The sequence below is a fragment of the Melanerpes formicivorus genome, unplaced genomic scaffold (assembly GCF_026170545.1).
Source record: "Melanerpes formicivorus ecotype bairdi unplaced genomic scaffold, bMelFor1.0.p_v2 SCAF_17, whole genome shotgun sequence".
NCBI lineage: Eukaryota > Metazoa > Chordata > Aves > Piciformes > Picidae > Melanerpes > Melanerpes formicivorus.
Genome location: NW_027142369.1, coordinates 15689073 through 15711686, shown reverse-complemented (window position 1 = coordinate 15711686; position 22614 = coordinate 15689073). Strand labels below are relative to the sequence as shown.

Sequence of the window (22614 nt, the reverse complement as noted above, 5' to 3'; positions counted from 1 at the left end):
AGCAGCTGGAGCTTCAGAAACATGCTGCTGCTCTTGAGTCAGCTGCCAGCAAGGTCTGGTCATGCTGCCAAGAAAAAGTCTTCACACAGCTTGGAAAAGAGATTTTAGTCTGGGAGATGGGAAAAGGAATTCCACTGAGTGTGGAAAACTCCCAAGGAGGGGTTTCTTGCCTGGCAGAAAAGCCATGTGGTAGCAGACATGGTGGTGAGGACTGATTCCTTCCTTCATGGATGCTTCTGATCTCCCACCTAATTTTTCAGAGCTGGCCTTAAGACTGTCCACCTACATGCCAGCAGCAAGCCAATTTTCCAGCTGCATTAAGAGCCTGGTGTGACAAATGTGCTTAAAGTTAGTGGGGGAGAGTCCTCCCCAACCTGCAAGAGGGAGTTTAATGCTCTGAGTTCTTGCTGATGTGGGGGTGATGCAGATGATGCCACCATGGATGGTTGCACACACCATGGGTCTGCAATGACACCTGTATAGCTTCATGGTCCCCCTGCTCTATGTTGTGCTTTGCTAGGGGCTGCCTCCATCACTGTGCAGCCAAGTACAGCCTGTGGTGTCTCAGGAGCAATGTTGGTGGTGTTGGTTTGGTTAGAATGGAATCAATGACAGCTCCTGCTCCTGGGGAGGAATAACCCCGGCACCATTACAGGCTGGGCGGCTGACCTGCTAGAAAGCAGCTGTTAAGAGGAGGACCTAGGAGTGCTGGTGGACAACAAGTTCACCATGAACCAGCAATGTGCCCTTGTGGCCAAGAAAGTAAATGGTCTCCTGGGTTCCATTAAGAAAGTGTGGCCAGCAGGTCATGGGAGGTTGTCCCCCTCTACTCTGCCCCAGTGAGGCCTCATCTGGAGGACTGAGTCCAGTTCTGGGCTAGTATGAGAGTCCAACTTTCTAACCATTGTGACAGCTCCCCAGTTCAAAAGAGACAAGGAACTATTGGAAACAATCCTGTGGAGGGTCCAAAGATGCTGAGTGATCTGGAACATCTGTGTGAGGAGGAAAGGCTGAGAGACCTGAGGCTGCTGAGCAATGCTCAGCTATAATAGCTAAATGGTAGGGGGCAAAAAAAGTTGTCCAGGCTCTTCAGTGGTGACCAGCAAGAGTACAAGAGGCAATGGGCACCAACTGGAACCCAGGAGGTTCCATCTGAACAGGAGGAGAAAATTCTTTGCTGTGAGAATTCTGGAGCCCTGGAGCAGGCTGCCCCAACAGGTTGTGGAGTCTCTTTCTCTGGAGAGATTCCAAACCCACCTGGGCATTGTGATCCTGGGCAACCTGCTTGTGGGTGCCTCTGCTTTAGCAGGGGTGTTGGACTGGATGATCTCCAGAGGTGCCTTTCAACCACCATCAGTCAGGGATTCTGTGAAAACATCTGACTTGTCCTTTGTGTAAAACAAACCCCTGCTGCAGGTGCATCTTAAGCACCTCTGTGTGGGATGCCTCTCACTATACTTCCCCCAGGAACATCTGCAAAGGAAAAGGGGTGAGAAGGAAATTCTGTAACTCTTCAGAGCTCCCAACACAACCTTTCCCTTCCTGTCAGTCCTGGCTTTCCTGCAGTGACTGCTGAGGTAGTGGAGGACCAGCAGAACAGTTCCCTGGCTTGCAGTGCTAAGCTGTGGTGTGCTGGAGGGGCCACACGCATGGTGTGAGCGGTGTTGGAGCGCACCAGGCTGGAGCTATGGCAGTGCCTTACCCTCAGATGTCTGGAGGACCAAGGTCTTGCTGTAGGGGCTGACTCCTGACTTGTTGAAGGCTTTGACACGTGCACTGTAGGTGCTGTTGAAGTGAAGCCCATCCACCGTGCACATGGTCTCCTTGCCCACATACACCTCCTGCAAAGCAAGCACAATCAGTGACCAGAGCATGGAGTCCCAGGGGAGAACACCTCCCACAGCAGCTCCCAGAAGTCATGATGTTCAGGGTTCAACCATGGTCTGCTACCCAGGGCAGACTTATGAGTGGCTAAAGAACAGCAAGACAACCCTAGGATTTGTTCCTTGATAAGACTTTTGCCTGTCCCCAAAGCAGTGTGGGTAGCAGGTGGAGGGAGGGGATTCTGCACCTGTACTCAGCTCTGTTGAGAACCCACCTACAGTGCTGGCCTTTCAGTGCTTAAAGGGGCTGATCAGAAAGCTGGGGACAGGCTTTTGAGCAGGGCCTGTGGTGACAGAACAGGGATAATGGGTTTGAACTAAGAGAGGGAGATTTGGACGAGAGAGAAGGAAGACATTTTTGATGCTGAAGGTGGTGAGACACTGTCCCAGGTCATCTAGGGAGGTGGTAGATGCCCCATCCATGTAACCATTCCAGGTCACATTGTCTGTCTGGGGCTCTTGAGCAACTTGTTCTAGTTGGGGATTTTCCCTGCTGACTGCAGGTTGGACTAGATGACCTTTAAAGGTCCTTTCCAACCCAAACCATTCTATGATTTTATGATTCTATGACTACTGCACCACAAAACCTGGAGCAACCTTCTATAACCCCAGAGGCAAGAATACCCTGCACATCCAAGTCCCTTCCCATTGCTGGTGGGACAAGAGAAGATTGGGGCACTGGGGAATTAATCTTTACTTTTCTGGGGTGAATCTGCTGAGCCTTGGTCTCCCCAAACCGAGCCTCCAGCTCCCTTCTCTCCAGTTCCAAACACTGTCCTCCCTGTTTTGCCTCAGCTCTGCATTGGCTCCTTCCTGCCTGAGTTTTTTATGGCTGAATCCATATGGCACAGTGGGCTGGTCCCTGTGCCTGCTCTCCATGGATGTGAACACACCAGGATAATTATCAGCATGTCGAACCCAATGAAAATCATATTTTAATTGTGTAATTACAGCAATTTAAAAGCCCTCAGGCCTCAAACACCTCTGCTTGATGGCAGCTGGCAGAGCAGGAGGCTTTCATGGCAATTAGCATACCTTGCATGAAATATGTAGCAACCCAAAAAGATGGAATTTCCAGCATGTCCTTTGTGTTGGTAAGTCTTACATGTCGCTGGAAAGGTATTTCCAGCCTCTCAAATGACCTTGTCCTCCCCAAAAATATTCTTTGCACAAGGACAAGGATCAGGATCTGTTGGAGATGGTCCAGAGGAGGCCACAGCAATGATCCAGAGGCTGGAAGCCCTCTGCTGTGAGAACAGGCTGAGAGCTGGGGTTGTGCAGCCTGGAGAAGGGCAGGCTCCAGAGAGACATTCTGATGGCCTTTCAAGTGCTTAAAGGGGCTGATCAGAAATCTGGGGAGGGACTCATTTATCGGGGTGTGCAATGACAGGACAAGGGGTGATGGGTTTGAACTAAGAGTGGGAGATTCAGACTAGAGAGAAGGAAGAAATTATTCATGGTGAGGGTGGTGAGACCCTAGCCCAGTTTGCCCAGAGAGGTGGTAGATGCCCCATCCCTGGAACCATTCCAGGTGAGGTTTGGGGCTGTGAGCAACCTGCTCTAGTTGCAGATGTCCATGCTGACTGCAGGGGAGTTGGACTAGGTGACCTTTAAAGATCCCTTCCAATCCAAACCATTCCATGATTCTATGAAGAAAGGAAGGAAATTGTGGCCTTGGTGGAATATCTTGGCTGCTGGGTAAATTTTCTCTGGATTGATCCTCAGTTGAATCCCTTAAAAAGCACTCCTTGGAGGACATGGATTGATGAAAGAAGAGCAGCTGGGACTGGCTTCCTGCTCTGATTACCTACCCTGAACTGGCCTCCATTGCCATCATCGAGCTCCAAGATGTAACCTTCCACCTGCACTGTAGACAAGGGGGGCTGCTTCCAGGACAAGGTGGCACTGTTGTTGTGGGTGCAACACTCCTCGAGCTGCAGGATCGGGGGGGCCGGCACTGGAGAGGAAACTAAACACAAATTAGTGTAACCCTGGCTGCTGGCACCAGAGAGCAGGGGTGGCCAGGGCATGCATGTTTCAGCTGGAGCAGCGGAGCCAGCATGGCATAGGGGATGTAGCTGTGGTCTTGTGGGGGTGAGGAGGAGAGGAAGCAGAAAGGTATATCCTCCAAACAAGCTCCACCAAAATCCTCCACCCCACAGCTTGGTGGAGCTGAGATTTCCCTGGAGGTTTTCTGCTTTTTACCCTGTTTTCATTTTGGTGAAATTTGGCAGCACAACAAATTTCAGTGGCACCCAGAGACAGGACAAGGGGCAGTGGGCACAAACTGGAAACCAGGAGGTTCTGTCTGAACAGGAGCAGAAACTCCATTGCTGTGAGGGTGTTGGAGCTCTAGACTGGCTGCCCAGAGAGCTTGTGGAGTCTCCTTCTCTGGAGAGATCCCAAACCCAGCTGGACATTGTGATCCTGGGCAAGCTGCTGTGATTGACCCTGCTTTAACAGGGGGGTTGGACTGGATGATCTCCAGAGGTGCTTTCCAACCCCCAGCGTGCTGTAATTCTGTAACTCTTCACAGTCCCAAACCTGGGACAACCTCCCAAAGATGCCTCTGCAGAGGTCTTTTCCAGCCTTAATGATTCTATGATTCACTGCAGCCCAGCAGCAAGCGCTGCTCTGCCTTTCTATCAAATAAACTCACTGCACCAAAGCAAATGATGTTGGAGCAGCAGAAACAAGCCTTAGGACATACAGAACAGGGTGTTCCTGACCTTTTTGCCATGGCAGAGTCTGTTCTAAAAGAGGAGGCAACCACACAAGCTGCAAGGCTTGGTGAGGAGGTGAGCGTGCCTCTCAGTGACGCTGTTTTAGTATGAAAGTCTGAGCCAGAGAAAAGAACACATGGACAATCTGAGACAAGATGTGGAGGAGCCATGGATCCCCAGGAGGGAAAAGATGGACTTGCTGGCAAAGGTTCACCATTCATCTCCTCCTGCTGTGACTCCTCCACCTCCTGGGTTGGATCCTAAGCAGGAATCACCAGCCTGGAGAAACTCAGTGGAGAAGCCTTTGTGTTCCAGCTAACACAGCAGAAGGGATGCTGCCGCTGCCCAGCATGTGCTGGTGATTAACATGGGATACCCTGTGCCTAGTGCTCACATCTGCTCTTTAATGAGACCTCTGGGTCTTGTGGCATGTTTGGATCCAAACCTAACCTTCTGCATAGTCTACAAAACCCAACAACTTCTTTCCACAGTGAGGATGAGATAAGAGGAAGCCTCCACTGGCCCTGCCCTGCCTTGGCAGAGGAGGGTGTGCTTCTAAACTAGCAGCAGGCTTGCTCTTATTAACTAGAAATAGCCCTCTGGGCTGAATTGAAAGAAGGGAGGGCAGGAGCACACCAAAATCTCCTTGACTGGTGTGAAAGCAAAGCATCCAGCCCTCCTTATCTTCAGACTTTCAAAACCTACCTGGATGTGTTCCCATGTGACCTGCCCTAGATGAACCTGCTTTGGCAGGGGGTTGGACTGGATGATCTCCAGAGGTTCTCTCCAGCTCCTACTGTTCTGTGACTCTGTGACTCCCTGGGTTTGGCTCCTCTCACTATCAAAAAATATCAGTGACACTTCAGATGAAGGGCTTGGCTAATGATGACCAACAATGGGGGCTCCCAGCAGCCATGCCCAGTGCAGCAAACACCAGTGGGGCCATGCCATCATCTGAAGATGCTTGTTAGTGTTACCCAGTGGTCACCAGCATTCTGTGTCTAACCACTGAGAAGTGCTGCTGTGTGCAAACAGCTCCTCAGCCCAGCTGCAATGGCAATGAAGAGCCATGCCAGACCCACAGCTGGTGGCCCTTCCTCCAGGAAGCTCATTTACACCAGCTAAAGGTTCCAGCCCGTGTTCAATGTTCTCCAGAGCTTCCCTTCATCACAGCCAGTTTGCATCTTCTGTCAGCTTCTCAGGGCTTGCCAAGTTGCAAAATTGCTCAAAGGTTGCTCTCTGCTTCCTGCAAAGTGATGTAAATGCTGTGGCTCTCCATGGTGTGGGAAAGTCAGCGTGGAGGGAATGGACAACAAGGAGGAAATTAAAGCTGAAATGAAGGTCTAAAACAACAAGGAGAGAGGGGAGGGAGAAACACTTCAAGTGATGTGGTGTTTGGAGAGACAATGTGGTTGCCTGCAGTGGGCAGCTTGCTAGCTGGCCCAGGGCAGACACTTATCAGCACTGAGCAAGACAGTGTGCCAGCAGAGGTTTGAGAAGTGCCTTGTGCTGCTCCTGAGACCCTCATCCCAACCACTACCGGGTGAGCAGGAACCACCCTGGCTCTGGAGAGAACTTCCTAAAGGATTGCCAGGTAAAAGAAGGGCTAGGGGTGCAACATACAGAGGAATGGGCATATCTTTGTGATTGACATGGAAATTGAAGCACCCTCAGCAAGTTTGCTGATGACACCAAGCTGTGTGGTGTGGTCAACATGGCTGAGGGGCAGGACGGCACCCAGAAGGACATGGTCAGGCTTGAGTGATGGTTCAACAAGGACAAGTGCAAGGTCCTGCACACAGGTCAGGGCAATGACAAGTATGAATATAGGCTGGGGCATGAGGGGATTAAGAGCAGCCCTGAGGAGAAGGACTTGAGGGTGCTGGTGGGTGAAAAGCAGAGAATGAACCATCACTGTGCACTCACAGCCCAGAGCCAGCTGTGTTCTGGGCTGATCCCCAGCAGTGTGGGCAGCAGGTGCAGGGAGGGGATTCTGCTGAGACTCCACCTGCAGTGCTGGAGCCAGCTCTGGAATCCTCAGCATGGGAGAGACATGGACCTGTTGGAGTGGGGCCAGAGGAGGCCACAGCGATGGTGGGAGGGCTGGAAGCCCTCTGGTGTGAGGCCAGGCTGAGAGAGTTGGGGTTGTTCAGCCTGGAGAAGGCTCTAGGGAGATCTTCTGGTGGCCCTTCAGTGCTTAAAGGGGGCTGATCAGAAAGCTGGGGAGGGACTTATTTATCAGGGTGTGTAGTGACAGGACAAGGGATGATGGGTTTGAACTGAAAGAGGGGAGATTTGGATTAGATATTGGGAAGGAATTGTTTGTGCTGAGGAGAGTGAGGCCCTGGTCCAGTTTGCCCAGTTAGGTGGTTGATGCCCCATCCCTGGAACCATTCCAGGTGAGGTTGTTTGGGGCTCTGAGAAACCTGCTCTAGTTGCAAATGTCCCTACTGGACTAGATGATATTTAAGGACCCTTCCAACCCAAACTGTTTTGATTCCAAGTTTCTGTAACTCTGGCTCTGAGGAGCTCAGTCTTGCAGGGAGAGGATGAGAAACTTTCCCTTCTGGCCTTCCCCTTCAATGAGTTGCATGGAAGCTCCCAGGCTGAGCAGAGAGGCTGTGAGGGGCAGTGGAGATATGCTTACCTTTCATCTGCACGAAGTCGAGCTGATGGATGGACTGCAGCAGAGGGGCGTTGTCAAGGTTGAGGTCGAAGTCGGTGGTCATCCGGGGTGTGAGTGTCCCCTTTCCCCACTGGTCCTCAGTTAGGTGAACTCTCCTGATGAGAGCATCTGAGATCTGGTGGCAAGGAGCAGACTCAGCTTCTGAAGACCATGGAGGCTGCATGCCCTGCCCCTACCCTGTTCTCCTCCTTCCCCGTGCCTCCCAGGCTGCCACTGGGACATCACATATGCTTTCCAGCATTGCCTTTTGCTAGGCTCATCTTGGCAGAGGGACACCAGGAGCTCTGGAGACTATTTTAAAGGCAGGGTCTAGTACCAAAGGGCCCAGCCCAGAAAGGAATGGTGGGATGCAGCTCTCAAGTGCTGTATGTCTGTCTCTCACTGGAGGGCCATGAGACAGCATGTTATGAGCACTGCTCCAGAGACACACCACCATCTGCTGCAAACCCCTGGTCATAGTAAGAAACAGCCCTGGCTTGGCCCCTTCTCTCCTGCTGTGAACCTGGAAGTGCCCTTTTTCAACCCAGATGTGCATCACCAACCTGCAGGAAGCCACTAGGGTCATTCTCCTTGATGACCTCCAGGCAATACTCCATCAGGCCCGTGGTCTGGCGCAGCTTGACCGTGCAGTGGGAGATCTGGTCTCGCACCACCTGCAATGGGAGAAGGAGAGCAGCATGGCTCAGAGTGCTCTGGGAGATGGGGAGCAAAAGGGTTTTGGTGCTGTGTGGGCACAGAGACGGGTTCAGGGCACTGTCAAGGGAGGTAAAGATTCAAGGGAGGAGAAAAAAGCAGAACTGGCCAAGCCTCAAACACTGAATTCCAGATCCTTGAAAACCTGGTGAACAACAGCAAGTCTTGTTTAGCTCAAAATCATTAACCCACTCAATTACTCAAAGCAGTAGGGCAGCTCCACACTCTGCCTTTAATTATGACAGCTTCCAAATGACAGCTTATGAACTGCTGTCAAAGCAAAGCCTGCCTTCATGGAAACACAGCTGCTGCTGCACCCTGCATGGGGCTGCCCCATTGATCCTCAGGTCTGTGGGGCTGGCTGCAGAGCAGCTGCACCAAACCAGCCTGGTGTGAGGCATGAGCTTCACGTTTTGGTATTTGCAAGAGGAATGAACACATGCCCTCCCACAGTTTCAGCTCTCCAGTGATCTGTTTGAGATGCTCATCAGCCCATCAGCTAAGCTGGATCATGCTGCAGAATTGCCTCATTTTCTCTACTGGCAGCAGTGGGAGCTTGGGGATGAGGTCAGTGGGAGGCGTGCCAGGGAGTGGAGATAAATCTTGCTTGTCTTGTGTCAGGGATCCCTAGGGGATACCAAGCCCTGCCTGAGGCTGTGCAGGCTGCATGCCAAAGCACATCTTCTTGCACCCATGGAAGGTTTCCCCAGGGGAACACATTTCAGCACTGGATATCAAAGAATCACTGAATGTTAGGGGCTGGAAGGGACCTCTGGAGGTCATCGAGTCCAACCCCCCTGCCAAAGCAGGAGCACCTAGAGCAGGCAAGGAATACAAGGAATTTGGTTTGGCCAATGCCTGTGGGCTCTGCTGACCTTCTCTGAAAACCAGCAAAGAGCACAAGGGGCAATGGGCACAAACTGGAACACAGGAGGTTCCATCTGAACAGGAGGTAAAAATTCTTTGCTCTGAAAATGCTGGAGCCATGGAATAGGCTACCCAGAGAGGTACTCTGGAGAGATTCCAAACCCACTTGGACATTGTGATCCTGGGCAAGCTACTGTGGGTGACCCTGCTTTAGCAGGGGGGTTGGACTGGATGATCTTCAGAGGTCTCTTTCAACCCCCACCAGTCTGGGATTCTGTGACAGGATTCATGTTTGGGTACTGTGTGGGTATATTTGAAGGTTGCCTGGACCCTCAGGCTGAATCCCTGCAGAAGAAGACACTGCAGGTCTGCATCAGCAGGATTTCTGCCACAGGAGATTGGCAAAGAAGCTCTAGAAGAACGGTTTTATGCTTTAGAGGAATGTGCTCATGGCAGCTATTTATTTTCTTTTTGTCTAGAAGAACTCTATAGCTGTGTGAAGTTCTCCACTAGGACTGAATGAAGCTCTGCAGGTCTGGAACCCTCAAATAACAAAGATGAGCTTCTCCTCAGCATCTGCAGCTGCAGTGTGATGGAAGAAGCTGCAATAAGTGCTCAGTGACATCTCTGAAGGCACAGTTGAGTCCTCAGCACCACAGCTGGTGATTTCCAGTTCCATGCCAGTACTGGAATGGCTACCTTAGGATGAGGAGCACCTTCTACTGTGAACATCAATGCCTCCTGAAAGGAGGCTGGCATCAGGTGGGAATTGGTCTCTTCTCCCTAATAGCAGGTGACAGGATGAGAGGAAATGGCCTCAAGTTGCACCAAGAGAGGTTTAGGTTGGCCATTAGAAGAAATTTCTTCACTGAAAGGGCTGTCAAGCACTGGAACAGGCTCCCCAGGGAGACAGCTGAATTCTCATCCCTGGAGGTGTTTAAAAGATGCAGGGATGTGGAGGGCCATGGTTTAGCAGCAGCCTTGGCAAAGTTAGAGTGGATGGACTTGATCTTAGAGATCTTTTCCAACCAAAACGATTCTATGATCCCCATGGTCTGAGGGCTGGAGAGACAAAATGAAGCCTCCTGTGATGAAAGACACTGGGCTTCAAGGGGGGTGATGAGTCCAGCAAGGCAATCAATCACATTGAATGTTGTTTAATTACAACTTAATCACCACTACTTCATCACCTCGCAGGAAGAAAAGAATGAACGCTCTTGCAACTTGGGACAACATATCATCTGCTCCTTTGAAATGCCAGGAAGCCCTCTGCTAGCCAGCTCCTGATATTAGGGTAGCAGCCACCGCTTGCGGCTTTTAACCGCAGCCTGACGTTATCAGATCGTCTGCAGGGTGGATAAGACAGCAGGGGGAGCTCCCATATTGCTCCTCTACACCAAGGCGTGCACCCAAGCTTGCAGAGATGCTGTGAGACAAGGCCAGCGAGCAGCGTCCTCAGCACATGCCAGTTTGGGCCTCAAACCCTGCCATTAGAGGGAAGAGTTCGTTCAGTGCCAGTTTCTAACACTTGAGTGAACTGGAATGGCACTGCTGGGATGGAGCAGAGGCAGCAGATGGTCCTGTAGATCTGACTCCTGCACTGACCTCTTCCAAAAGCATGAGCAAGCCCCTGGACTTCGTGCTCAGTGGGGATAGTCAGGCCTTCAGAGTGGGCTCCAGATGGGGGATGCGGTGGGGGTGCAAAGCCTTGCAGCAACCTGCAGCCCCCGCCATGCAACACAAAGCATCTTTGGTTTGATCCCTTCTGCCTAGGGTGCAGAGACCATTTGCCATGTGGATTAGAGAATCACAGGGTGGGTTGGGCTGGAAGGAATCGTTCAAAGTCATCTAGTCCAACCCCTCTGCAGTCACCAGGGACATCTGCAACTAGAGCAGGTTGCTCACAGCCCCAAACAACCTGACCTGGAATGGTTCCAGGGATGGGGCTTCTACCACCTCTCTGGGCAACCTGGACCAGGGTTTCACCACCCTCCCCATGAAGAATTTCTTCCTTACATCTAATCTAAATACACCCTCCTTCATCCTATCACTGCATTCCCTGATAAAAGAGCTCTCTCCACGTGTTGGGTCTCTCAGATCATGGTGTAACCACAGCCCAGTTGTGGGTTCTAACCTTGCTGTTAGTTATCCAGACTGCACTGAGCAAGCCAGATCAAGGTGTTTTTTGCTGTGCTGCAGATGGGCAAGTGGGGAAGCCACCCTGCATGCCCAGAAAAGCAGTCTCCTTCTTTCACGAGAGGCCACTCTCTGGGGAAATGCATATGCCACCAGGAAAGATGGGATTGGTGAAACCATCTTATCTTCTTTGCAGCTTAAATCTCTGTCTGGTTTGTCTGGGATAATGAATTTGTGAGCCTCTCTCTGCCTGAGTAGATGCTTTCAAAGCATTACCATCAGAACTGCCATCTGCCACCAGCCAGACTTGAGCCTCCAAGAAATAGCACTCACTCAGTGAGGCACAGTGGTCCAGGACAGCCTTGGACACGTGGCTGGCTCCCTGGACACCCACTTGGCCAACAGACAGTGTTATGGGTGAGGAAAGGGGACCTGCCACCACAGCTTCAGTGTCAGATGGGCTTCCTGGTACTGCCTGGGAGAGAGCTGGGCATGGAGATCACAGAATCATAAAGGTTGGGAAAGACCTTTTAGAGCATCAAGTCCAACCATTAACCCAGCACTGCCAAGTCCACCCCTAAACCATGGCCCTCAGCATCATATCTACACAGCTTTTAAATCCCTCCAGGGATGGGGACTGCACTACTGCCCTGGGCAGCCTGTTCCAGGGCTTGACAATCCTTTGGGGGGAAAAATTTCTCATCAAGTCCAACCTAAAGCTCCCCTGGTGCAATCTGAGACCATTTCCTCTTGTCCTCTATCATTTGTTACTTGGGAGAAGAGACCAACCCCCACCTGGCTCCAACCTCCTTTCAGGGACCTGTAGAGAGCCCACAGCCTCATTTTAATCCAGTTCCCTCAGGAGCTACCAATCATGGCTTTGCCCCTCTAGCCTGCCCACTCCCCAGCAGCAGGGTGAGGTGAGGCCAGCACCAGGCAGCTCCAGGCTGATTGATTATGGAGCTTCCTGGCAGATTATCCCTGCTTATCAAGGTCTGGTTGGGAATGGAAGTGCTTGCTGCCAGCTGCCAGCAATCTTTACATACGTGGGCGCAAGCTGAGATTAAAGAAATTCCAGTTAGACATAACTAAAAGCTCTTTTTTTCCCCCATCAAAGTGATGAAAGACCAAAACAGAGAGGCTATGGAATTTCCAACCTTGGAGACATTCAAACCCTGACTGAAGGCAGCCTGCAGCAGCCTGCTCTAGGTGCTCAGAAACTGCACCCAAAGCAGCAGCTGCAGCTCTGTCCCAGCCCACACCTTTAGCTCCAGTGATCCTGACCTTCTGTGATCCCCACTGGGGCTCCAGCACATGTTCATCTGGAGAACTAGAGCATGAAACAGCAGTTTAATTGCAGCCTCTACCCAGCAGGCAAGCTGGGTGATCTTTAAGGTTCCTCCCAACCCAAACCATTTTATGTCTATGATTCCGTGATTCTATGAATTCTGCATGGAGGCAGATAGCTTACAAACCTCTCCTCAAAATCTGGGGGGAACACACCTCACTGAGTGGTGGCATCCTCTAGTAAAGGGCTAATGGCTTGGCTGCTGAGGAGATTTGGGCAGCCCCACACATTTTATTTGTGGCTTTTTTTTTTCAATCAAATGCCTGTGGTGTGTGTTGTTGTGTTTTTGTTTTTTTTTCCTTTAGGTGCCAAAGGAGGCAACAGCCAGAACCTGGCTGCTAATTGCAGCCTATAAAAAGCTCTTTTGCTGTGCCCTCACAGTTCACTGCTACCTTAAAAGAGAACATTTCTTTCAAGAGCTCTTCTTCCCTGTGAGATGACTTTCACTATAATTTACATTTTAATGCAGCTCCTAGAAGGTAAGAACATCTGCTACCATCTCTGCTTTAGGTCTTCCTCATCCTCCTTCTCTTTTTAGTGCTTGCTAAGATAACTGGTTTTCAAGGCACTCAACCTCACTTGAACCTTGTCTCCTCAGCACCCAAGACAAGTCTTGCCCGGGACAGAATCCTGGAATCACAGAATTTTTTGGTTGGAAAAGACCTTTAAGACCACTGAGCCCAACCATCAATCTAAGACCACCATAGTCATCAAACCATATGCCAAAGTCCCATATCCACACATGTCTTGAACACCTCCCTGGTCTTTTCCAACCTGGTTAATTATTCTATTCTATTCTATTCTATTCTATTCTATTCTATTCTATTCTATTCTATTCTATTCTATTCTATTCTATTCTATTCTATTCTATTCTATTCTATTCTATTCTATTCTATTCTATTCTATTCTATTCTATTCTATTCTACTTTACTCCATTCCATTCCATTCCATTCCATTCCATTCCATTCCATTCCATTCCATTCCATTCCATTCCATTCCATTCCATTCCATTCCATTCCATTCCATTCCAACTGATCTAAATGCCTGACCACTGATTCATAAAATAAACTTTCCATAATATCCATGCCATTTCCTGGATGTCTTCTGGAAGATACAGAGCCTGCTCACCCTGGGCACACTGTGGCTGGGGTATGGTGACCTGCATGGCTTTCAGGATGGAAGGTGGTGTTATGGGTTTTTTCCAAACTCAGGTGGAAAAATCCCTGGGACAGATCCTAAGGGTTTGATCGTGCTGCATCCCACAATCAGGCATCCTCTGAGCAGAGCATTTCCAGGTGGATGTTTCCATGGTGACTTGCCTCTTGTTGTTGGGACAGAAGAATTAGGCTGGAGCTGGGAAAAGCAGAGCTGCTGGGCTAACAATCCTGTGGCAAATCATAGATTCACAGATTGTGTCAGGTTGGAAGGGGTCCTCAAAAGTCATCTTGTCCAATGCCCCTGCAGTGAGCAGGGACACCTTCAACTAGATCAGGCTGCCCAGGGCCACATCAAGTCTGATCCTAGAGGCTTGTCCTGCAGGCTGGCACAGCCTGATCTCATTAAAGGCACCAGGAAGCATGGAAAGGTGTGATACAGAGACCTGGTCTCCAGTGCAGAGCGACTGGAGAACATGGCACAGGGATGGATGCTGTTGAGGACAGTCTTGATCCAGCTCCCTCAAGCTTGAGGGAGATCAGAAAACCAGAAGCAGCCCCTGCAGCTTGATCACAGCTCTGCAGAGCTCCTTGATGCCCAACTGGACACCATTTGGCACCATGCACTCACAGCCCAGATGACCTTGAAAGATCCCTTGCACCCCAAACCACTCTGTGATTCTATGTTATTCTTAAAGTTCATTGTTAATCCCTATCTAAGCACAGGGGGAGGGTGCAGAAGGACAGGGAAATGTCCCCTCATTTCCTCCCAAACCACTTCACCCTCTGCAGTAATTAGTGCTGGCCTCCAGGCAGACCTGGATGTGTGCCTGTCTCCATGCAATGTGTGTCAAGTCAAACCAGGTCACTTGTAAAGCCCAGCTCTGGATGCCACACAGGAATGGGGACTTAGGCTCTCCAGTAAAAGGCACCTTGGCACGGTGCCAGCCAGAAGCTCTGTCCCTTGTGCCTCAATTCTTCCTTGCTCACACTGTATAACACCAGGCCATGATGGCAGCATCCCAGTAGGCAGGAGGGGGAAGCCCATGGAGAGATTGAGGGCAGCCAGGGTGCTGTGGCTCCACACTGTCTGCTGGAGCAGCCAATGGGGATCTGAAAGGGCTCCTGGGTGGCACAACTCAATCTCACTGGACAATCCATCTGCTTCTCTTCTTCTCAGCTGAGATGCTCTGGGAACATGGCAGTGGCAAGTGGGCATGCAGGCCAGGATATGATGCTCTGGACTGGTTTCCTATGGGAAAGGGTGAAGCTATCACCTGTTGTAGTTGCAGATGTCTCGAGGTTCTCCTCTCCCTCTACTCTGCCCTGAGGAGACCACATCTGGACTACTGTGTCCAGTTCTGGGTTCCTCACCGGTTCAAGAGGGACAGTGCTGTACAAGAGGGTCCAACTGTCTTCTTCTGAAGAGACCTGGGACTGTTTTGCCTGGAGAAGAGAAGACTGAGAGGAGATCTTACTAATGTTTATAAATATCTGAAGGGTGAGCATCAAGAAGGGGCCAGGCTCTTCTCAGTGGTGTCCTGTGATAGGACAAGGGGCAATGGATACAAACTTTCTAGGCAGCCTGCTCCAGGACTCTGGCACCCTTACGGCAAAGAAGTTCTTTCTCCTGTTCAGATGGAACCTCCTGGGTTCCCCTTCTCCTGTCACTGGGCACCACTGAAATGAGTCTGGCTCCATCCTCTTTCCCAATGCCCTTTAGCTATTGATAAGCATTGAGAAGATCCCCAAAACCCAATGTACAAGACTCCAGATGGCACTGAGATTACACCTTGCAATACTCAAAGGAAGATAAAAGCATAGAATAGAATAGAATAGAATAGACCAGGTTGGAAGAGACCTTCAAGATCATCGCGTCCAACCTATCATCCAACACCACCTAATCAACTAAACCATGCAACCAAGCACCCTATCAAGTCTCCTCCTGAACACCTCCAATGATGGTGACTCAAGGCTGCATGACTCTCCCCAGAGAAGTCCAAGACCAAGGCAGAACCACTGGGTTTATTTTTCTACCACCTCCACTCCTGCAAGAATATAAATGGAAAATCAAGTAAATTCAGGCTAAAAATCTGCACAGGCTGCAGAGCAGTGGTCAGCAGCTTCTGGATCTTCAATACCAGCTGCTGTGCTGATGCTGAGAACTGAGCACACAGCACCACAGAGCCCTTCCTGACTGTGCTGCTCCCTTCCCATAGCATGTGGAGAACTGCAAGAGCTTGGTCCTTCAGAGAGGGAGGCTTGAGGACTGATTTTTAAGAGTCCAATCTGAAACCCAGAGGGTGTTTCTCCTTTTAGGGGCCAGGCCTGCCTAATGACAAAACCCAAGGGTGGACAAGTTGAGGGGACAGAAGCTATGGTAGGAGCAAGCAGTGGGATGCAGATGTCTTCCTCCAGCCAAGAAGTGAAAGGCTTCCTTGAGTTGTGCTGAGCAAGGAAGTTGCTTTGTGCTGCTCTAGCTTTGTGAGGGTTTAATTAACCATGATGGGGAAGAGGGAAAGAGACCCCACCAGGCAGTGAGGGCCCTCTTTGGTCCTAGGAAAAAGGCTGGCAACATGTCATGGCTCTTTGGGGCTGAGCTTTGTTGCTGGACACCAAGCATTGATGCTGGGCTTGGTCCCACAAATCTGCTGTTGTCCATCTCTTGATGGAAATGCTCATGAGCCCTCATGCTGTGGTGCCCATCATCTGCAGAAGACTGATGGCCTCCTCCCTCATTTTAGACAGGTTTAGAAATCCCTCTGGGAGCCTCCTGGGTGGCCCAAAGAAAAGCTAAGTGGGGTTGCAGGTGGTGTCAGAGAAAAGGCATGGATGTGTCTAGCCAGAATGCTGAAATGCCCTTAGAAGAGAGACTCTGGAAGCATAAAGTGATGTCAGAGTGAAACGTCTCAGCTGGCCCTTAATTCAATGATGGCCAGAGTGCAACTACCTTGTCCAACAGATACGGGGCACTGCTACAGCTGCTCCACCACTCTCAGGTGAGATGTGGCCCTTTGCTTCCTTTCTCACCCCCCAAAGAGCTGAAAAGACACAGTGTAGTCACTGCAGGAACATCTGACCTCAACACCTCAGCTCCCTCAATGCCAACAACTCAGCCCTCAGAGCAGCCACCACCCTGAGGCCACGAAGTTTTCACCACACAGAAAACAGCAGTTCCTGCTTCTGCCTGATGACTGAAGTGGTATTTCATGACAGCGAGTGCTTCAGAAGTTCAGCTTTAGCCAGCAGCATTCAGCATCCTACAGGATCATGTCAGTAGCTCAGAGGAATATAGAATGTGAGCAAGGTTGTTGTCCAGCCTGCTCTACACACGGTTCTGATGACCTAATGACTAGTAGTTGGCCCAGTGATGGGAGGACGCCAGTGGGAACCACCCTGGGGGAAGCAGGACTTTGTTCATGGCCTGCCACATTGGTATTCAGCTTGTGAAAAGCAAGAAGAGAAGCTTTCCAGTGACCTCCTCAGCCCTTCACCCCAACAAACAGGGATTCACCTTCAGCTTGTGCTCGTGCTCCTTGTTGACCCGGGACAGCAGCTGGGCTTTCCTTCTGTTGAGGGCATCAATGAGGGCATCACACTGGGCCACGAGGCAGGCCTCGAACTCCACACTGTTCTCCTGCAGGTCAGAGCAGAGCATCACAGTCCAGGGCATGATGTCATTTTAGCTGGGAAAGGCAGCTCTTTAGCTGGGAAAGGCAACCTCTTCCACAGTAGTATTTGGGATGCTTTACACCCTTGGTACAGGGCAAATGTGGTGGTGGTAGGTGAAGAACCTGTTTGATTCATCCTGCCACATCCTTGGACTTACCTATGATGAAGATGGGAAGGGCTGGGGTCCTCTGTGACAGGAGCAGCTTTGGGAGGAGCAGGTTTTGGGAGGGGGGTAATAGGAAAATTCAAGTGTGGGTCCCACATGTGGGTGCCTTTTGGGAGACTTCCCACCACAGCAAGCTGGGGAGATGGGACAGAGGATGGCAGAGAGCAGCTCATGCTGGTGGGAAGGGGCTGCTCCTCAGTCAGGAGACACAGTACCTGGATTTGCTGCACCATGTTGCGGAGTTGGACCAGGAACTCTTTTGCTTCCTTGGCTCTGTCTGACAACCCATTCAGGGCCTGGGAAAGCTGGCTCTGTAGAGAGAAGAAACAGTGAGGTTATTTGCATGTACTGGACTCCCCCTTGTGCTGGAGAAGGTGATCTGTGTGTGATTTGGGCTGGGAAAGGCTGTCCAGCACTGTCTTTCTGAGGCGTGCAACCTTCATTCAGCAACCCACCAAGGTGTCCTTCTGCCACTGCTGACCTGAGTGTATGGAGAGGAAAAGGAGGGTTAGCCATCACCAGAGATGCTCTGGGTCTGTGAAGCAGATATTTAGACTCCACCTCCCCCACAGGCTTCCCTGGAGAATCAGGGATAAGCCATACCCGTCCTGCGTGTTGAAGTGAACCAGTCTCCACGCCGCCTGGATCTGTGCTCTCCAGGGACCCAGACACTGAAAATCCTGTAGTATCTGACCCACCTCTGCTGAGGCATCTTCCCCTTTTGCTGTGATTTCAGTAAGTTATTACCTCAAGAGCTGAGCAAATCATCCGTGACAAGCACAGAATGGTTTGGGTTGGAAGAAACCTTTAAAGGTCATCTAGTCCAATCCCCAATGCACCTCTCTGTGAGACTTTGCCTCTTTGATGGGCTGCAAAATGCTTGCAAACACCACATGGGTTTTAAGGTGTGATCTTTCTTTGTTACAGACACACAAAGGAGCTCATAATATGTCTGATGTCGCCACATTTCCAAAACCCTAACATGACCTTCTCTCCTGTGATCAGAGCACTGGCACCAGGTTGGCACCTGCCCTGTCATGCTGTGTTCCCCCAGATGCCAGTGCAGAAAGAACCATAGAATGATTTTGGGTGGAAGAGACTTTAAGATCAGTGAGTCCAACTGTTAACCCAGCACTGCTAAGTCTCCACCAAACCATGTCCCTCAGCACCACATCTACACAGCTTTTAAACCCCTCCAGGGATGGGGACTCCCCCATTGCCCTGGGCAGCCTGTTCCCTTGTTTCCAACCTAAACCTTCCTTGGTGCAACTTGAGGCCATTTTCTCTTGTCCTGTCACTTCTTAGGAGGGTCAAGAGACTGACCCCCACCTGGCTCTGACCTCCTTTCAGGGAGCTGTAGAGGGCAAGAAGGACTCCCCTCAGCCTCCTTTTCTCCAAGCTAAACAATCTCAGTTCCCTTAGCTGCTGCTCATAAGATTTGTGCTCTAGACCTCTAGAGCAGGAGGTGAGAGGGAGGAGGTGAGAAAGCAGAGGGGAGCAGGAGGGTGAAGGTGCAGAAAGGATGCAAGGTCACCAGAGCACAGCACCTACTGAGGTGGTGCTGGGCTGAAATCAAGAGAAAAAGAATTGCTATTGAAGAGAGGAGGCAGCAAACCAATGGCCACTATTTAATGGCCCAGAAAATGACCTCGCTGTGGCTTCCCCAGGAGATGTTAACATCACCCCAGCGAGTTCTGCATTTCCTTTGTAATTTATTGTGCTGGAGTCATTAGGATGTGGAGCTAATCAGCGAATGGATCTCGGAGACAAATGGGATTGCTCAGCCAGCTCAGCACGTCTCCCCAGCCCTCCACCCTCCCCTCCTTCAGCAAAGGCTGGAAGAGAGCTGAGATTGCAGCCTGAGCTGCTCCCCACGGCATGGCGGGGGGGGGGGAACACCACAGGGACAACCCAACGCTGCCTTGTCCTCCCTGCTGTGCCCCTACAAAAGCCTCCATCACCCTGTCCCCATGTTCACCCTCCCAGAATCAGAGAATGGTAGGGGTTGGAGGGGACCTCTGGAGATCACCTAGCCCAACTCCCCTGCTAAAGCAGGATTACCTAGGGCAGATTGCCCAGGAACGTGTCTGAAGACATCTTTAAGCCCAGCAAGGTGGTTTGCTGAGAATCAGGAGCTGCAGGGCTCAGCTTTTCTGTACCACAGATAATTAACAGAGAAAATCAGCAGGAGTTTGTTATGTTTACAAGCTCCTCGTTAAAACTGCACCGTGGTGGGGTGTTTTTTTTCCTTTAATGGTGTCTTTGGAAGGTGTTTTTTCGCTGTCAACATTAGCTTGAGAGAAGGGATCTTTATGTCAACAGAACTCTTTGGAGGCTTTCCTAATGGGAAAGCATCTGGAACGTGCTCTTATTATTTCATAAGAGGTTTGTGATGCCAGTGATCACTGTCTGTGTGCAGCTCTTTCAGCCTGGAAACCCTCAGACTCAAAGCACAATGGCTTCCATGGTGCAGCAAGCCTTGAGCCTGCTCACAAAAAGACAGACATGGCCCATTGCCTTCAGAGCATCCCTCCCTGTGGTCCTACACTGCATCCCCCCTGTTCACTCAGCCCTTCCCTCTGCTCTAGATTTTTCAACCCCCTGGCATTGATCACAGAATAACATCACAGAATGGTTTGGGTGAGAAGGGACCTTTCAAGGTCATCTAGACCAACCCCCCTGCAGTCAGCAGGGACATCTGCAACCAGAACACGTTGCTCACAGCCCCAAACAACCTGACCTGGAATGGTTTCAGGGATGGGGCAGCTATCACCTCTCTGGGCAAGATGTTCTTAGTGCCTACAGGCAAGGGGCACTGCCAGGAAACTTAATGTTTTCCATAATAATAAGGTTGATGAAGTGCACAGTGAATCACATAGTGACAGTTGGAAGGGACCTCTGGACATTTGCTAGTCCCACCCCCTGCTAAAGCAGGGGCACACACAGCAGCTTGCCCAGGATGACAATGTCCAGGTGGGTCTGGAATCTCTCCAGAGGAGACCACACAGCCTCTCTGGGCAGCCTGCTCCAGGGCTCCAGCACCCTTGCAGCAAAAATGTTTTTCCTCCTGTTCAAATGGAACTTCCTGCATGCCAGTTTGTGCCTATTGCCCCTTGTCCTGTCACTGGGCACCACAGAAAAGAATCTGGCCCCATCCTCTTTCCCCCAGCCCTTTAGATAGTGATTAGCATTGAGGGAATCCCCAACAGGTACTGCCCTGTCCCTTGCCCACAGGACAGACCACTAGTGGGATGTCAACCTCAGCATGCTCATCTCACAGCAATGTGCATTAAGAACATTGACTGGGGACAGCTTGTGATGTAAATGGCTCTTCTGTATGGGTGGCCACAGGCTCCTCACTAGACACAAGAGCTCTGAGACTTGGCTGTTTGTTTTGGGGTTCGTTGGTTTCCTTCCTTCCTCCCTTCCTCCCTTCCTCCTCCCTTCCTCCTCCCTCCCTCCCTCCCTCCCTCCCTCCCTCCCTCCCTTCCTCCTCCCTCCCTCCCTCCCTCCCTCCCTCCCTCCCTCCCTCCCTCCCTCCCTCCCTCCCTCCCTCCCTCCCTTCCTTCCTTCCTTCCTTCCTTCCTTCCTTCCTTCCTTCCTTCCTTCCTTCCTTCCTTCCTTCCTTCCTTCCTTCCTTCCTTCCTTCCTTCCTTCCTTCCTTCCTTCCTTCCTTCCTTCCTTCCTTCCTTCCTTCCTTCCTTCCTCCCTCCCTCCCTCCCTCCCTCCCTCCCTCCCTTCCTTCCTTCCTTCCTTTTTCCCTTCTCTTTTTTCTATTTTTCAGGGGGCTCCAAGCCTACAAGTGTTCAAGGCCGGGTTGGATGGAACTTCAAGCAGCCTGGTCTAGTAGGAAGTGTCCCTGCCCATGACAGGGTGGTTGGAACTAGATATCTTTAGGGTCCTGTCCAACCCAAACCATTCTATGAATCTACGATTCATGACACAAGCTTCATGCTGATTCCCTGGGAGGGTTTTCCGTCACACCAAGGGCTCTCCTGGAGTGAAACACATTCCTGGACACATCCCCTTTGAAAGAAACACCTGCTCAGCTCTCCTGCTGCATCCCTGCTGGTCCTGGCAGGAGGCACCCTGTCAGGGCCTGGGAGCTGCAGGCCATCCCACTTAGCCCATTAAACAAGGTTAATTAATGCTACATGACAGCAGAGCACGTATGGGAACTGGCAGGGATGTCCGTGAAGGGAGGCATGGTGACAACGTGATTCATAACCGTATGGCAGCCAAACACAAAGTCCTTCTGGTTTCTGTAATTGTGTTAATAGGTCAGAGGCAGTGGAGAGAAATTCAATGACTGATTTGGTCTATAAATTCTACAGGTAACTCCCATGACCCTTGGAGCAAACCCAAGCCTGTTGCTAAGGAGAAGGATTTAATCACCAGACACGTGAGGCAGAGGCACAGGCTGCCACAAGTGTGTCTACATGGAAGGAGCAGAAGATGGAGACTCAGGAGGACTCCTCTGTGACAGAGCAAGGGGTTAGAAGGCCCTCAAGCCTTGTTTCCTCCGGGTCCTGTACTAGATCACAGGAAACAAGATGCTGTTGGCATTTCTGACACATTCTTGGAGGGATTTCCCTTCCCTGTGAAAAGTTGGAATGCTGCACTTTTCATGGAATCGTATAAACAAGGAATGGTTTTGGTTGTGAAAGACCTTCATAATTATCAAGTCCAACTTAACTCAGCACTACCAAATCCACCACTGAACCATGTGCCTTAGCATCACACCTACACAGCTTTAAAATACTTCCAAGGATGGAGACTCCACCACTTTCAGTATGTGACAACCATTTCAGGGAAGAATTTTTTCCTCATGTCCAACCTAAACCTCCCCTGGTGCAATCTGAGGCCATTTCTTCTTGTCCTATCATTTGGTGTTAGGGAGAAGAGACCAACCTCCACCTGGCTCCACCTCCTTTAACAAATGTTTATAAATATCTAAGGGCTGAGTGTCAAGAGGGAGCGGACAGGCTCTTCTCCATTGCACCCTGTGATAGGGCAAGGAGTAATGAAACCAGTCCCCCCAGGCTGGGGTCTGGGGGTGATAAGCCAGAGCCAGAGGTGAAACCAGCAGCCCGGATGAAGTGCATGTACACTAATGCACGAAGCATGGGCAACAAACAAGAGGAGCTGGAAGCCTTGCTGCAGCAGGAAAGTTATGATGTAGTTGCCATCACAGAGACGTGGTGGGACGACTCACATGACTGGAGCGCTGCAATTGATGGCTACAGGCTCTTCAGGAGAGACAGGCAAGGAAGAAGGGGTGGAGGG

The 22614-nt window shown here is 50.8% G+C and overlaps 1 protein-coding gene across 9 annotated transcripts in view; it reads right to left on the bottom strand.

The window, feature by feature from the left end:
- The window catches only part of TRIM9 (tripartite motif containing 9), an 80065-nt gene that overhangs the window by 14293 nt on the left and 43158 nt on the right, over positions 1 to 22614 (bottom strand). For 7 of the 9 annotated variants that reach the window (XM_068149101.1, XM_068149103.1, XM_068149104.1 and 4 more), the window contains exons 2-7: positions 17544 to 17639; positions 17005 to 17127; positions 7835 to 7945; positions 7254 to 7407; positions 3695 to 3852; positions 1703 to 1841 (exon numbers count right to left, since the gene is read on the bottom strand). In XM_068149101.1, coding sequence (XP_068005202.1) covers positions 1703 to 1841; positions 3695 to 3852; positions 7254 to 7407; positions 7835 to 7945; positions 17005 to 17127; positions 17544 to 17639 — 781 coding nt within the window. The remainder of the gene's footprint in view (positions 1 to 1702; positions 1842 to 3694; positions 3853 to 7253; positions 7408 to 7834; positions 7946 to 17004; positions 17128 to 17543; positions 17640 to 22614) is intronic. The other 2 variants (XM_068149102.1, XM_068149108.1) reach the window with 1 other exon arrangement.